Source organism: Musa acuminata, chromosome BXJ2-9, assembly GCF_036884655.1.
Source record: "Musa acuminata AAA Group cultivar baxijiao chromosome BXJ2-9, Cavendish_Baxijiao_AAA, whole genome shotgun sequence".
NCBI classification, from domain to species: Eukaryota; Viridiplantae; Streptophyta; class Magnoliopsida; order Zingiberales; family Musaceae; genus Musa; species Musa acuminata.
Genome location: NC_088346.1, coordinates 1,635,367 through 1,649,815, shown reverse-complemented (window position 1 = coordinate 1,649,815; position 14,449 = coordinate 1,635,367). Strand labels below are relative to the sequence as shown.

At 36.5% G+C, this 14,449-nt stretch overlaps 1 protein-coding gene across 4 annotated transcripts; it reads right to left on the bottom strand.

The window, feature by feature from the left end:
- Positions 1-447: 447 nt before the first annotated feature.
- On the bottom strand, positions 448-10,677 carry LOC103997220 (probable inactive leucine-rich repeat receptor-like protein kinase At3g03770). 4 transcript variants are annotated; one of them, XM_018817963.2, is made up of 8 exons: positions 10,488-10,677; positions 8,197-10,385; positions 5,361-5,494; positions 3,304-3,544; positions 3,016-3,230; positions 2,854-2,900; positions 2,380-2,491; positions 448-1,208 (listed from the first exon to the last, which is right to left on the bottom strand). In XM_018817963.2, exons 2-8 carry the CDS (start codon positions 9,539-9,541, stop codon positions 978-980), a joined length of 2,325 nt encoding a protein of 774 aa, XP_018673508.2. In that variant the 5' UTR covers positions 9,542-10,385; positions 10,488-10,677; the 3' UTR covers positions 448-977. The 4 variants fall into 4 exon arrangements, with proteins under 4 accessions (XP_018673508.2, XP_018673509.2, XP_018673510.2 ...); XM_018817964.2 differs by lacking the exon at positions 10,488-10,677 and having other exon boundaries at positions 8,197-9,859; positions 9,942-10,461; XM_018817965.2 differs by lacking the exon at positions 10,488-10,677 and having other exon boundaries at positions 8,197-9,859; positions 9,947-10,461.
- Positions 10,678-14,449: the final 3,772 nt, after the last annotated feature.

Below are 14,449 nucleotides of genomic sequence, written 5' to 3'. Positions count from 1 at the left end.
TGGTTTTTAAGTTTACTCATGAACTACACAAGTTCTAAATTTATTAAGGCAACCAGACAGGAATCTTGGATGGCTTCTGGATATCTTCTGATTTGTCCTCCCATTTCTTCTAATGTGGATCTATTCATAAACAGTACTGAAATCTTCAATATTTGCTTTGTTTTGTGATCTGCACTGTGTAGCCCAGTTTGCTTGTTTTTCCAAATACATCTCTCTCTAGTTCCTGGAATCTCATTTTTTGCAGAATATCCCATCCTAGTAATGAACATCCTGAGAAAGAATCAGAATCTGCAATGACCACAACCTGAAGCCAGTGTTAAGAGACCAGTCAGATCGGCATGTATTAACCGGAAACTGACACTCAGAACTGGATGTTTTCGCCTTAAGGTAATGGCATATAAATATTAGACGAAGATAAACTGTGTAGAACTGAGCAATAGCAGCATGGAAGGGAAGAAGTACGCATTCCTCTGCATGTAATATAGATGGAATCCATTCTACAAGTACAGTAATTAGTCTGAAGTAAATACATGATAGTTGACATCTGACAGCACTGGACTATCAATGATAAAGGCGAGAGGCAAATCGAGTTTGCGAACTGAAACAAATATTTTCCCCAGCAAGTGATTGCATTTGCTTGGCAGTTCAAGCATGATCAGATTCTGGTAAATATGGATATCCCAACAGCAAGAACACAAAAATCTGCTCTGAAGTCAATGGATAGAAGACAATTAATTACAGATGGAGTGATTAGATGCACAAAGTAATCGTAGCAACTGGATCGTGGAGAACATGAAAATGGAATACGCAAACAGCGACTGCTCTTCTCGGAACGTCTCTGTTGTTACAGCATGTTGGGTAACATTTCTCCAAGCTTAGAAACCTTGTTCGCTTGAATCTCTGCACTGAAGTAGTGGCAAAGGGCCACATTGAATTTAATCTCTGTGATTCATGCTATAGGAAACTCCAAATCAGGATCATGCTTGTGATACGATGTCGGACTTCCGATCACCATCTGCCGTGGCTTGTACTTGCTCAGCATACTGTAAGTTCCACAGCACGTCTTCGACTGAAGGGCGAGACGATTCCTCATACAAGCATTTACTTGTTATGGAGATCACAATCGATAGGGAGTCCTGTGATGCAGAAGCTAGTACGACTGGATCAAGAATGCGTGTTTGCTCTGTTTGCCTAGTGACTAACATAGCCTGCAAACAAGAAACAAAGTTGGAGTGACATTCTTCCATGGAAATAAATTTAGCTTCTATCCGTCCACATGAAGATAAATACCAACCTGGCTGAAGCAATTACATGTTATAATATCATAAGTTTTGGAATCAGATTAGCATGTGAAATCAATTTAATAAGCTTTTATTATGAGTAATCCATGTGTTCACTAGGTCAAGGCAAGCTAAACCTGGGTTTCTTGGAGGTTTTTAGTAGCATTTTTTATAACACCCTTGATTAGTCTCACATCAAAAGTGAACAAGATTAAGATTGATTTATAAGGATCTAATGAGTATACTATTATTAACTTTAGCTTAAGCATTTTGATCAGTAATTTAGATCAAACGAAGTTGATAGGCTAGTTAGCTCATCAAGCTTGACATTTTTCAGCATGAGCAAGCTTTTCAGTACGATTTTATATTAGGGATTAAGTATGAGTAGACTTCAAAACAAACTATGAGCATATACACTAAATTCAGGCAGCAAGACTGATAGAAGTTCGTAAAAAGTGTCTAACGCTTAATCAAGGCTGAAACTCCCAAGTCTTTTTTGATAGAAAATCGAAGACAAGACTATCATGGCCTAATTGGAGCTCAATGAAAGATAAGAAGTAATATATGTTTGTACCTCAATGCTCATAGACTTCATCTCTCAACTAAGAAAAGAACAAAAATTCCTGGTAATAAAGAAATTAGTAAAAGAATCATTAAGGAGCATAGACAGTGTCATGCAGATTATGTCAATTAGATTTGGGTCATCATAATGCAGCAGCAGTGCAGAAAAAGCCATTGGATGATCTGCAATAAACCAGGTGATCATTGGCATGACCTGGCGACCGATGCACACTGCCCATATAAGGAGGTACCCATGGGATTGGATTTCTTGCATGTGACAGATCGTCGATAATGGTAAACATTTTCTAATGGTATTGTACAGGTTCGCTTTCTTTCAATCCTCACCTAACGAACTAGACATGATTTCTCGTTGCCATCAATTCCTCTAAAGGGTCACCTTAAAAATCACTACAGCCATAGGTACGTACCTAGTCCAGTAAGATACTGCATACAAGTGTGTAGGTTTCATTTTGGAGGTGGTCTATCAGGCTAAATTCATTTATTATTAGAGAGAGAATCCGAAAAGTGTTGAGCTTACCAATTCTTTTAAACAATGTTCGGAACCTTGTTCAGACACTGATGGTCCCATGAGTGCCTCGAGTAAGATAAAGCCCAATGAATAAACATCATCCTCCAAATTTGCCGTCTCCCTACAAATGCAAATGTGTCAGTCAGATTACCAGAAGTATTAATTTAATCATATTTGCTCTGTAACTGCTGGAACTGTTTGATGCAAATTTTTATCAATCTTACTGTGGGAGTATGTCAAACCAAAAGTTAGAATCCCTATCAAATGACGAGTGCACTCGACTTCATTGTTCAGAGCAGAGAAAGAGTTTAGAACCTCTACTAGATACAAAGTCGAAAGGTCCTCCGTCCTTGTACACATGGATTCCGAATCATGTGGTTTGATGTGAAGTAACATGTTTTTATTGGGCTAATTGTAGGTTCACATGCAAATCTGAAATCAGAATTTAGCTGTCCGATATGGATGTATGAGAGAAGTACTCACAGTTCTGGAGATTTGCTCTGAATAGGTTTCTGACCTTCCGCCCTTGCCTGCAGATGGAAGGTAATTCTCATGAACATCGATGCGTCAAATATGCAAAATACCATAAAATTATAGGCTCACAAGCAAAACATAATTTCCCATTCTGTCAATCTCGATACGGACCTCATGTTTGTAAATTTCTTCCATGATAATGGACAACCCATAGTCACTCACTTTTGCTATAAAGTGCTCATCCAGCAAAATATTCTTGGTTTTCAGTTGATTATTGTATAAACCAGGAATAATTCCCGAATGTAAAAAGTGGACTGCTTTAGCGATGCCTATCAAAACCACCAACCTATCTGGCCACTTAAGAGCCCTCTCCATACTGCGTTCTGCTGGCAAAAACCAAAGCCTTTAGGAATTACAGGGCATAGATGAAAAACTTTAAACTGCATGGAGAACCATTACCAGAAAGATGACTTTGAAGATTTCCATTAGCTACATATTCATAAATTAGGAAGACTCTGTTGATGCTAGAATCATCTTGTGTGGTATCGATGCAATGCCCCAAGAGGCAGACCAAATGGGGGTGGCGAAGTTTTGATAACAAATCCAGACGAAACTTCAGATTTCTTATAGAATGTCTCTTGAACAATGACAAGCATCTTATAGCTATAAAGGTTCCATTATCTAGTCTCCCCTTGTACAGCTGAAAAAAGAATAGGAAAAGACTGTCAAAAACATTAACTTACAGTATGAAAAGTAATATACAAAGTGGAACTGCCAAGAAATAGGAAAGATTAGCACATGGAAGAAACAAAATCTCACATAACTATAACTTGTTTTCCAAATCTATCTCAAGAACTAAAAATTGAATGTATACTGTGACAACTTGGACCAGAAATAGTATTTCTAATTTGTGCCTAAATCATTTATTTAAAAAAATCACTTCTTGATGTAGACAAAAAACACTTTTACTATTAGATATATACCTTTGAGTAAGCACTCTTCATTCCATGATTCATACAAAAGGATCTACCGTGTGAGATACTAAATAAATCAGGGTATCAACACTGTTGTTGTAAAATCATAGGCAAAATTGAAGAACAAGGCCAATGCATGACCAAGAAATCCAGGCAACCAAGGAATTCGATCTCTAATCTTCTGTGATTTACATCCATGGAACTCTTCCAAGCAAAAGAGTTTTGGTATGAGGCTAAGTTATGCATATGACAGTAGTAACTCGAAACAAGTTACAAGTCAATATAACAAAATTCAAATGTTCATGTCAATAACTAGCTTATATTGCTGAAAAAATAACTTATTGTATGCTAATCTCAGTTAGTAGAGTAGATCTATCAAAAGAGCAGTAGAATATTGATTGAACAAGACAGATCTGCCCCCAGATTGATTACTTGTGCCCTCCATTTAATTTTGATTCAAAGGGAATTCATTCACTTCCTCTAATAAATTTTCTTTGTGTGGATAAGCATGCATGAAGATCAGTTAAAATATTGTGGTTAAAGGAAGCGAAATGAATCTTAGGCTGATTGATTCACCTATAATTAATGAAGAAATTAGAGGGGCAATTAATTATTGTCACCAACATCCTGAACGAGCAAAAGATAAACTTCAACACGATGCTTGATTTGGATCGTTGGTGTTAGACAGAACGAGTTGATATGTCACATCAAATAAACAAGAATTCAAATGATTTGAAGTGCCATTAGGCAATGGCATTTGAATTTGACTTTTTACAGTCCAAGGGTTCTGACTTTGGCATTTGTTTTAAACAGATTTTGTTGTAGTATTAGAGTTTCACTTTTTCACAAATTAGGAACTGGAAGTTATAAGAGTATTTCTAACTCTTGTACCAACAAGGCACTAGCTCAAAAATATCAAACTAATAGAACAGGTAACAGCCAAGCATCAGCATTTAATTAAAGGTAATGTGATTGTCACTCTATAACAATAACAACAATAACAACAACAACAATAACGAAAGTAAAACCGTAAATCTTAACTATTTGGGATTGGCTACATGGATATTTTACTACCATTGAAATATGTAAATACTCATATGTTTAGTTAAGTTCAGAGTACTTAAATCTCTATTTATAAATTTTATTAAAGTTTTTTTGGGTCTTCATTTTTTTTTTTTCGTACCACTAACATTAATCATTTTATCTCTTCTGATTATCATATCCAAAGGTCTCCCAAGTACATATCCATACCTTCTTAAATGATTTTCTCTCATCTTATCCTTTATTGAAATAATATCTAATTGTTCACAATAAAAGTATTTCTTTTCCTATCTTTCTTAGTAACTCCATACATCTATCTCGATATTCTCATCTTGGCAACACAAGCTTGTACTAGTCTACAAACACACTGCAATCAATTTTGTTTTCAAATCCACTCGGTTCTTATGTTATAATAAATATTTGGATGAACATGTGTAGTATATGATGCATAAATGACCGAAAGAAACATCTGAAAATTGAAAATTTCCAAATTAGAAGAACCTTTCCAGTTGAACCCTCCCCTATAAATGCTGAACCTTCAAAATTATTTGTTGCTTCTTTCAACTCTTCTAAGGAAAAAGTCCGATATGTAGGCAATACTTGTGTTCCTAGCTTCATTGCTTGAGAAACATATCCTGAGAAGAAGAATTAATTGATTGTGTCAACACATGCAAATATCTCGGTATATGTTAGTTCTTTCTTCAGCAACGACATAACTAACAGGCCAGGCATTATTAGATGTAAGCAGATTTTTAAGTCAAGATAACGCTAAATCATGAAGCCACAAACTATAGACAAGGATACTGAAGCAGAAAAGAAAAAAGATCATCTAAGAAATAAAAAAGCTTGCAGTTATGTATGTCTCATTGAAATGTTGGAGTTACATATTACAACTTTATTAAATAAGGATGGCTCGGTGTATGATTCCGACTTACCCCTTTTAAGAAGAGAGCCTCTTTACATGACTCACCTCTTGTCACCAGGTGAAAATGAGGCAAACTAACAATTGCACAAAATCTCAAAATTCTAGCTTCATTAAGCAGTAGCAAAGTTTTAGGCCTACATGATTCATTAAGTCAAATTAGAAGGAAGATCTTTTCTCTTACAAGCTAATGATTTTAGACCTAGCATCACTCACAATGCTGAAAACCCCATACTAAAAGTTGAAAGGGCCAAAGTCTACTAAATTTGTATTGTCACATGTATAGCATTTTCTTTATTAAGCTCCAAGATATACTTTGACCAAATTTTTTGACATTTAGCATTGGCAATAACCTTGCTATAATTCTTGTTCATCTTCATTGTTATTCTAATTGATCATATTATACTTAACAGAACGCCTCAGAACATGACTATGACCAGTTTGGTTGATATGAGATGAAACTAAATGGCTCTAAAATTTCATCAACATTACCAAGCCTTCACAAAAGATTTAGCATACATCCACCAAATCAGGAAGGTTAAAGATGGCCCACATTACCAATTTAATCTCAGACAGCTAGATGCTACTCTTTTGCAGTTCCTATAGAAACAAGGCCGCAGGATATGGAAATATATAAGGTTAAGCTTGTACAGGAAATATATCTTAATTTAATCTAAGCTTCCACAGGGTCTAAGCTTATACAGGAATTCCAACCCATCTCACTGTAAATGCAACAAGAGATCAGTGGCAATTTAATCTCAGACAGCCTAGATGCTACTCTTTCTAACACTGGAATTCACATTTTGATTCATCTAAAGACAAAAGACTGCCTAAGATATAGCACAACCATCAAGAAATCTCCCAACCGTACTTCCAAAACCCTTAATATATATGGACTATATCCTGCATACTCTTGGATTGGGCAATCTCTGCATATATTAAGGAGCCAATATCCATTATAGATGATGTTTTAATTCAGCCTTAAGGTTGCAGCAGATTCTGAACTTATTGCCGTAATGACAAAATCAATAGAGAAAACAAAATCTTGGAGGAAATTGAAGGCCTCAATATTTGCTTGTCCCAAGTAAACTAGGCAATGTTTGGATTTTAATCATAACAAGTAAAAAATTCTCAAAAAAAATCACAAGAACTATCCCTGGTCCTAATTTATCTGTATACTCCCAAAGAAAAATGACTTATCATGTAAGTTCTGGAGAAAATAGTGTCAGGAAATGGTGTTGTCGTCTCAGTGAAATCATGAAATGGGTGCATTATATATAATTTAGAACCATGAGAGATGCTTCTGGCAAAGAAACCTTCCCTTTGCATGTGTCCTCTTTTAAGAAACAAGACAATTTCTACCTTACAACTTACTAAGTCATCCTATGAAATGAACTTAGAGAGAATTGCACAAGAGACATTTTTTCATGCTTTAGCATCCTACTGATTCTGTTGGAAGCCATGCACACTCCTGATGACCTTATGTCATGCATAACCTTGCTCTAAGCAAGCCACCATAACCATTTTCTTACCAAGGCAGTGATTTCAAACACTTATTATCAAGGCCTGCGCTCCTTCTTGGCCATCATAAATCACAAAGATGTCCCCTGGATATTCCACCACCCTAACTGAAGATGTCTGTCAACGACTTTTCTAATTGCACTGTCAACGCAGTAGGTATTCTAAACTCTAAAGGCCATTGGGAGAAGCAGGTTGGTAAATTTGAACACAAGATTAAATGAATTACCAGTTAGATCAAGCACTTAGGAAAAAAGTACCCTGCCACTAATCTAATCACTCAAAAATCTTGAAATTCAAAAAGACGACGATCTAGGATAACACTTTAAACTAACCCCAAGATAGATAAGGCCCATTCCTAATTACTGTGTTAATCTTGAAGCATAATTGAAAAGAATATTGGTTTTAAGGTTTACTCAAATCTTACACTATGGAAGATTAATTTCAAGAATAAATATCCAACCCAAAGCCTATGAGTAAGGACACATGTAAAAAGAATCACCAGTTGATACGAGAAATATTGCAAATCAACTATACAAACACTGGTCTCCTTATTGCCCAAGTGAAAAACTAGACCCCTTGATACCAGTAATACCTACCAGCCAAAGGCAGACATAAAAGGTTTACTTATCTGCTTTCATAAATCATCCACCAAATAGTCCCTTTTGTGTCAGCTAGAACTTAATTGAACTTTTACTGAAAAATATGAACAAGATATCAAAACAGAGGATTATTATTGGTTGAATGGATCAACAATAGAAACAACAAAAAATGCTTTGTCAAGCATGAAGACACTCTAGTTAGTAAAATCTTTTATGATCACACCATGGCAAATGAATGTGGCATAACCAACATTCTGATTGAAAAAGCAGGAAAATCTAGAAGACGATTACTTACTTGCATTAGTAAGGAGCTCAGATGAGAACCCTGTGGCTGATGGCACCGACTTTGGCAACTGTTGTTTCTCTGCTATTGCGCGATGACAGTTTCTTTTGCAAGAAACAAAAAGAACTAACAAAAGCAATAGCATAACTAAGACAATTCCTCCAATGATAGAAACTTTCAACCAAGTGTTCTTCCGCTTGGACTCTTTCCCGTTCATGTTATTTAGTTGGCAATTATTCGCTCCACGCTGATGCTGGCTGTTCAGAGATAAACAATTCAAGTTGAACTTTACAACTCTCCTATCCGAATTTGAGCTCAAACAAGAAGGTAATTCACCAGTGAGTTTGTTACTAGATATGTCAATAAACCCAAGTTCGCCGCTGCAAGTTAAACTGCTCGGAAGGGACCCACTGAGCATGTTAGATGCCAGATTCAAATAGCTGATGTTCGGCAAAGAAAATAAAGCTGCCAGCGGAGACCCCTCAAGTAAGTTAAATGAAAGGTCAAGGTGTTGGAGTCGATCCAACTCCCCAAACTGCTGTGGAATCTCACCAGACAACAAATTCTTGCTGAGCAAGATAGTGACAAGACCTTTGGGCATGATAGGCAGTTCAGAGTCCAACCTGTTGTCTCCCAGGTCCAATGTCTCAAGGCTGTTTAGGCTACTTAGGTCAGGGATTTTACCTGAAATGCTATTGCCTGACAAGGCAAGCTCAGTTAGTGTGCTGACTCTGCTAATTGATCCGGGCAACAATCCCTTCAGGCTGTTTCTCCGCAAGCTCAAAATCATGAGGTTGTCCAATGATGCAAACCAATCAGGAACGGTGTCATTGAAATAGTTTCCATCCAGGGAAAACGTGTGAAGCTTCTTCATGGCAGATATCTTGGGAGGGATGGAACCATAGAAAAAGTTTGAGCTTAAATCGAGCACTTCAAGTGAGTACATCCTATGGATCTTGTCCGGGAGGGGACCCCATATCCCCAAAGAAACCAAGATGACCACTTTCAAGCTCGTCAATCTAGTCAGAGTTGTGACAAAAGAATCAACAGAAAAGCCCGGCGAAAGAGTCTTGCCGGCAACTGAGTAACCGTCATATCTACCAGGCTTTGCAAGCTTATCTCCCACGATCTTGAGCTCTGTGACGGAGCTTCCATCACAAGTAATGCTTTGACTAGGTGAAGACGGCGCATAGCACAGATCATTGGTGTTGTTCCAAGCACCAAGCTGAATTGGGTACTCCAGCTGCTTCCTCAACTGCAGCAACAACTGGGTATGGGTCGATTTCTTCGGTTGGGTGAGAGGCACCAAGAACAAACAAGACAAGATGATTGTTGGTAACATAAAAGTGCATGCCATCTTTGATCGAACCGAACGACTTCACTTCCTATGGTTTAAGATAACATTACGGATTTCTTTGCTAGATGTCCAATATCATGTGTTCCTCGCTACATTTCTGTATGCCAAAGTCATACAAGCCTAGATGACAAGCAGCTGCTCTAATTGTTGAGGCATGTCATGGCTGATGCAAACCCAGCAAAACCTTACGGAGAGACGCTAAATTCTTCTTTCGATTGAATAAATAAGAAATCTTTGCACCAACACAAATTAACTTCGATCAAGCATGACATCCTTCGCCTCGTCTAATTTGTTTATAGCGCATCAGCCTACAGAACTCTGAACAATAAAACCAAAGCAGCTTAAATTGGTACCCCAAACGCAGTAAATGTAGCCTTCAATCGCAATAAAGAACTTCTACCTCACCGCAAGATCAATCTTTTAAGGCCAAACTCGTCTGTTTCGAACCAATGTTGAGAAAGACCAAAAGGATCAGAAAGTCCAGAATTCCGCACCAAGGTGGCTCCAAGAAACGATCTTTACTCCAAAATCTCAGCTTCCCGAACAACTCGAGCTAAACCCACCAAGAAAACAGCGGCGCAACGAATTTATTCCTCATCCTCTCCCTAGGTTCTGGAAGTTGAATCAAACGAGAGACGGGGAAAAGAACGGGACAGAAAAAGCTCGGACACAGATTGCAAGGCGGCGGTTCTCGCTCGGAATCTTTGGTACTCGAAGGAAGCAGGGATCCTGATGAGCGCTTTGACAATGGGTGCGCGCATTAAAGAGCGCACATGGCCTTTGCCTGTGGACGACAGGCATCCGTCCGTCACCACTAATGGAGGTGGACGAAGGGGAGCAGCAGCTGCAGTGGTGGCAGAATTCAGCAGAGAGTACAGAACGAAACAAAGAGAAGAGATTAAAGAATAACGAAGATGTCATCTTTTTAGATTAGTGACCACTTAACTATGGGTTTGTTGGGCATTGGGAGCATAAAAAGGTGAACTTGATCTGAAGGAACATGGATTCCTAGCGATGGTTTCTTGGAATGTTCTTGTTTTCTTCTTCCTTCCACCTGCAATGTAATAATACTAGCTTCCTAATATTATGCAACAGAAAACCTGTAATTTCATCAAACAGAAATCCTGTTCAAGGGTGTTTCATTGTTCATGGAAGAACCACATGAAGAATTGAGTCCATCTTAATCCCAAGATTTTGATAGCAAAAAATATATTTTCAAATTTTGATTTTTTTTATTTTATAGACAAGTTTTCTGTTCCAGAAAAAAAATTCTAAAACTGAAATCATTTACTTTGAAACATATTAAAGTTCAAAAAAAAAAAACTAGGAATGATGTCTAATCTATAGTCCTAACTTTGAAATAAATGATGTTTCTATTTGTTTCAATTACCAAGAAAGAAGAGATATGCAAATAAATGGAAAGAAAGAGTTATGCAATGTATACAATTTTAATGATCTTAACTTGACAAGGGATAAAGTTGAAGAAAAGAGAATATTTTCTCAACAAAGGACAAAAGTGTGATCCCCACAGGAAAACCATCATTACCACAATTACACCTACAAAGAAATTCCAACTCATTTTGTCCCTTGCCCCTGTACCTTTGTGGTTTGTGTGCAAGCAACAAAGGAATGGTCTGCATACAGAAGACAAAAGAATACTATGATCAGCAAGCAGAAATGGTGGAAGCCTTTCTTTTGAACAGTTCATATTGAGATGGCAGAGATGGAGAAAGCATCCAAGCATGCTGGGTTTGCAAAGGTTGCAAAACATTGGCATTCTTTCCTTTTGGAGCCCATGCAAACAGTAACACTTGACTTGCTCTGTTTGGTCCTCAACTGAAGAGTTCATTATCTTTCTTGTTTTTGGTTCCAATGAGGAGAATGGCTAAAGAGAAGACAGCATGGGGTTGTACATGTTTTCTTTTGGTTTTTCTCCATGGTGTTCTTTCTCTGGTTGATTGGATGAGCATCTAAATAAAACAAGAGTTGTTACAGTGACAAAGCCAATAATTCAGTGGTCTGCTTTCCTTTTTCTCCACAATTATTACCAAATCTCATTTTGTTCGGACAGTTTACCCAGAAAAATCCTGTCCTTCATCTTTCATGTTTGTTACCTGATTTGTATCAAATCAAAAGATATATCGCTTGCTATACAATACCGTATTATACCGAAAGAACGTCGAAACTTCGATACAGTAGGATATTTCAATCCTTGATTAGAACAATTGGCACCGAAAACGATTGAAAATTTTATAATTTTACTCCTTTTTATATCAATTTTTTAAGTCATTATACTCATTATACATCCATTTTTCAAAGCTTAGAAATCAAATCATAATTTTTTTCATGTTTTATTTTTTAAAAAATAAAAAATTAATGTTTCGAACTAGAATCATAATCGTCGAAATCGGAACTATCGGTTTAACTCAAGAACTGACACGATACGATTTCGATTCCAGAACTGGAGTTATGTTTGGAGGAGATACTACTCACTAAAAATTTGTTTAAACATGCATAATATGACTATTAATTTAAATATAAAATAGGCATTGTCATGTGTAATAGAACTAAAATTAAAAGAAAAATATTTACAAAAAAGAAGAGAGATTTATGGTCGATCTTTCTCCAATAAGTCCTTTGTCATCTTACCAAGTTCAATGATTAGAGATGGATTAGTCACTTTGCAAGTTGCATGCATATGTTTAATGATTTCTTAAACTTGAGATTTACTTATACAGATTCAAGAGCTATATGATCATTAACAATAACGAGTTGCATATCTATTTGCAAAAGCTCATAAAATGAAACTTAGTCAATCGCCACATACAATTCCATTAATAGCTCTTATTTGCTTCAAAATATAGAGAAACTCCAAAATTAATTAAATCTCATTGTCGTCATTTATTTCAACTGGAAGTCGGAATAATCCATTGCATCAAGTTATATCCTAATAGCCCTTTGTCAAATATTTCGATGCTATGATTTTTTAGGTTGTAAATATACACCGATATCCAATCAATGAGATATATACAATTCTTAAGACATCCAGTTTCATGAGCGGAGACAGAGACACCGCTATTTTTATTGTGTCTCTTATTCAGGAATATTGCTCGATCACCCAAACTCTCCATCTCGATCCATTTTTTGTTCTTCAAATCAAGTCGAAACAGATGGACTTTCGAGACTCCAAAGATGCACACCAACAACAACTCCCCACGAGATTCGACTAAATAAACGTCATTGTTATAAAGATCCATAGGCGGCGGTGGCACGTCCAAATCCTTGCGTTGAAACGGAGCAACTTGGAAACACACAAACTGTCTACTTGAAATCTTTGAATAACGTACAGCATATAATTGCCCTCGGAACATGACGACTGACTTATAATATTTGACTTCCACATTTTCGTCAACGCTCCAAAAGTCGTCTCCGGGCCTCCAAACGAACAAATACTCACCGTTGTGTCCGAGGACGATGCAGTCAGGATTCGTCGGAGCTGATGTCATGTAAAAAGAATAAAAGGATGAGAAGGGGGCAAATGGAAGGTCCAATCGCAGCCGAGAGAATGGATTATACAAAGAGATCGTGACATCCTGTATCACCAGCCAACCATGTAAGACATTATCGATGAAAATACTTTCACCGGAGAAACAAGGAAGTTTGATCTCGAACGATGTATCCTCGTTTACCACACTTCGTAGGATGCAGGAATTGGTGGAACGCATGATGGTGAAAAACCATGGAGTTTTACGTATAGTTGGATCATATTGTGGGGTTGTGACCCTCCATTCCTTGCATGTGGTGCTTAGGCGCATGGCATCCTTGGGGTTCATATGCATCAACACTGATTCCACGAGATCGATGGAAATGTATCTACTGATGCCATTGGCCTTCGTCATCGATGGAAATCATATAGTTGCTGCTAATTATTTACACCACACCTTAGATTCAGAGAAAATTTTAGAAGAATTCAGTATAATCAAATGTAATTGGGTGGAAGATGGAAAAGAAGCACATCTTCGATAGACATGTATGATAGTATTCCATCTTCAATATCCTCACCTGTCAGGTGAGGACAATACATTCCTCCTCGATAGGTGAGGATATATTCCTCCTAATAGTGAATGAAGGAACCATTTAATAATCACGGTATGTTACTTCTTAAAAATGATCATCCTATCAATACCAACCTATATGTCACTTTATCCTCTTCTATCATCATAAACATCGTAGGACTGATCCACATTACGATCACCTTAGGTTGAACTTATCTCGGGTTAGATTTGGTCAACTCTTGTTGATCCGACTTGATTCAACTATGGCCCATCAATCCAATTTTTCTATACAATATTAAATGAATAACTTATCTACTTAATTAAATAAAAATATAAAATTCCTTATGTTGTGTCATAACACAAATAAAATAACAAAGATAAGCAATTAAATTTAATCTAATGCAACATGAACTTAAAAAAGTATTTGACATGCTTTAAATTTATTTAATTCATCTAAAATCAACTATGAATAGAAATGTATAAACTTTTATGAAATTCATAATTTAAGATTAAGGTGATTTAATAACCTGATAAATTCCAAAATTTACTCAATGGATCTCAAAATGCTTTTAATATCTACCTTAAATAATATCCATAATTCATAAAGAATTCGAGGTAATTTGATAATATCGTAAATTCTAAGATCTATATCATGTCTCTTTTCTTTTTCTAAAAAATCTATCATCAAATAATATATGAAATTCATAAAAAATAAGGTAACTTAATAACATTGCAAATTGGCATCATGTATATCAATTTTTTTAAAAAAATAATACCATTAAATAATATCTAAAATTAATAAAGAATTCTAGGTAATTTAAGAACATTATGAATTCTAAAATTTACATCATGC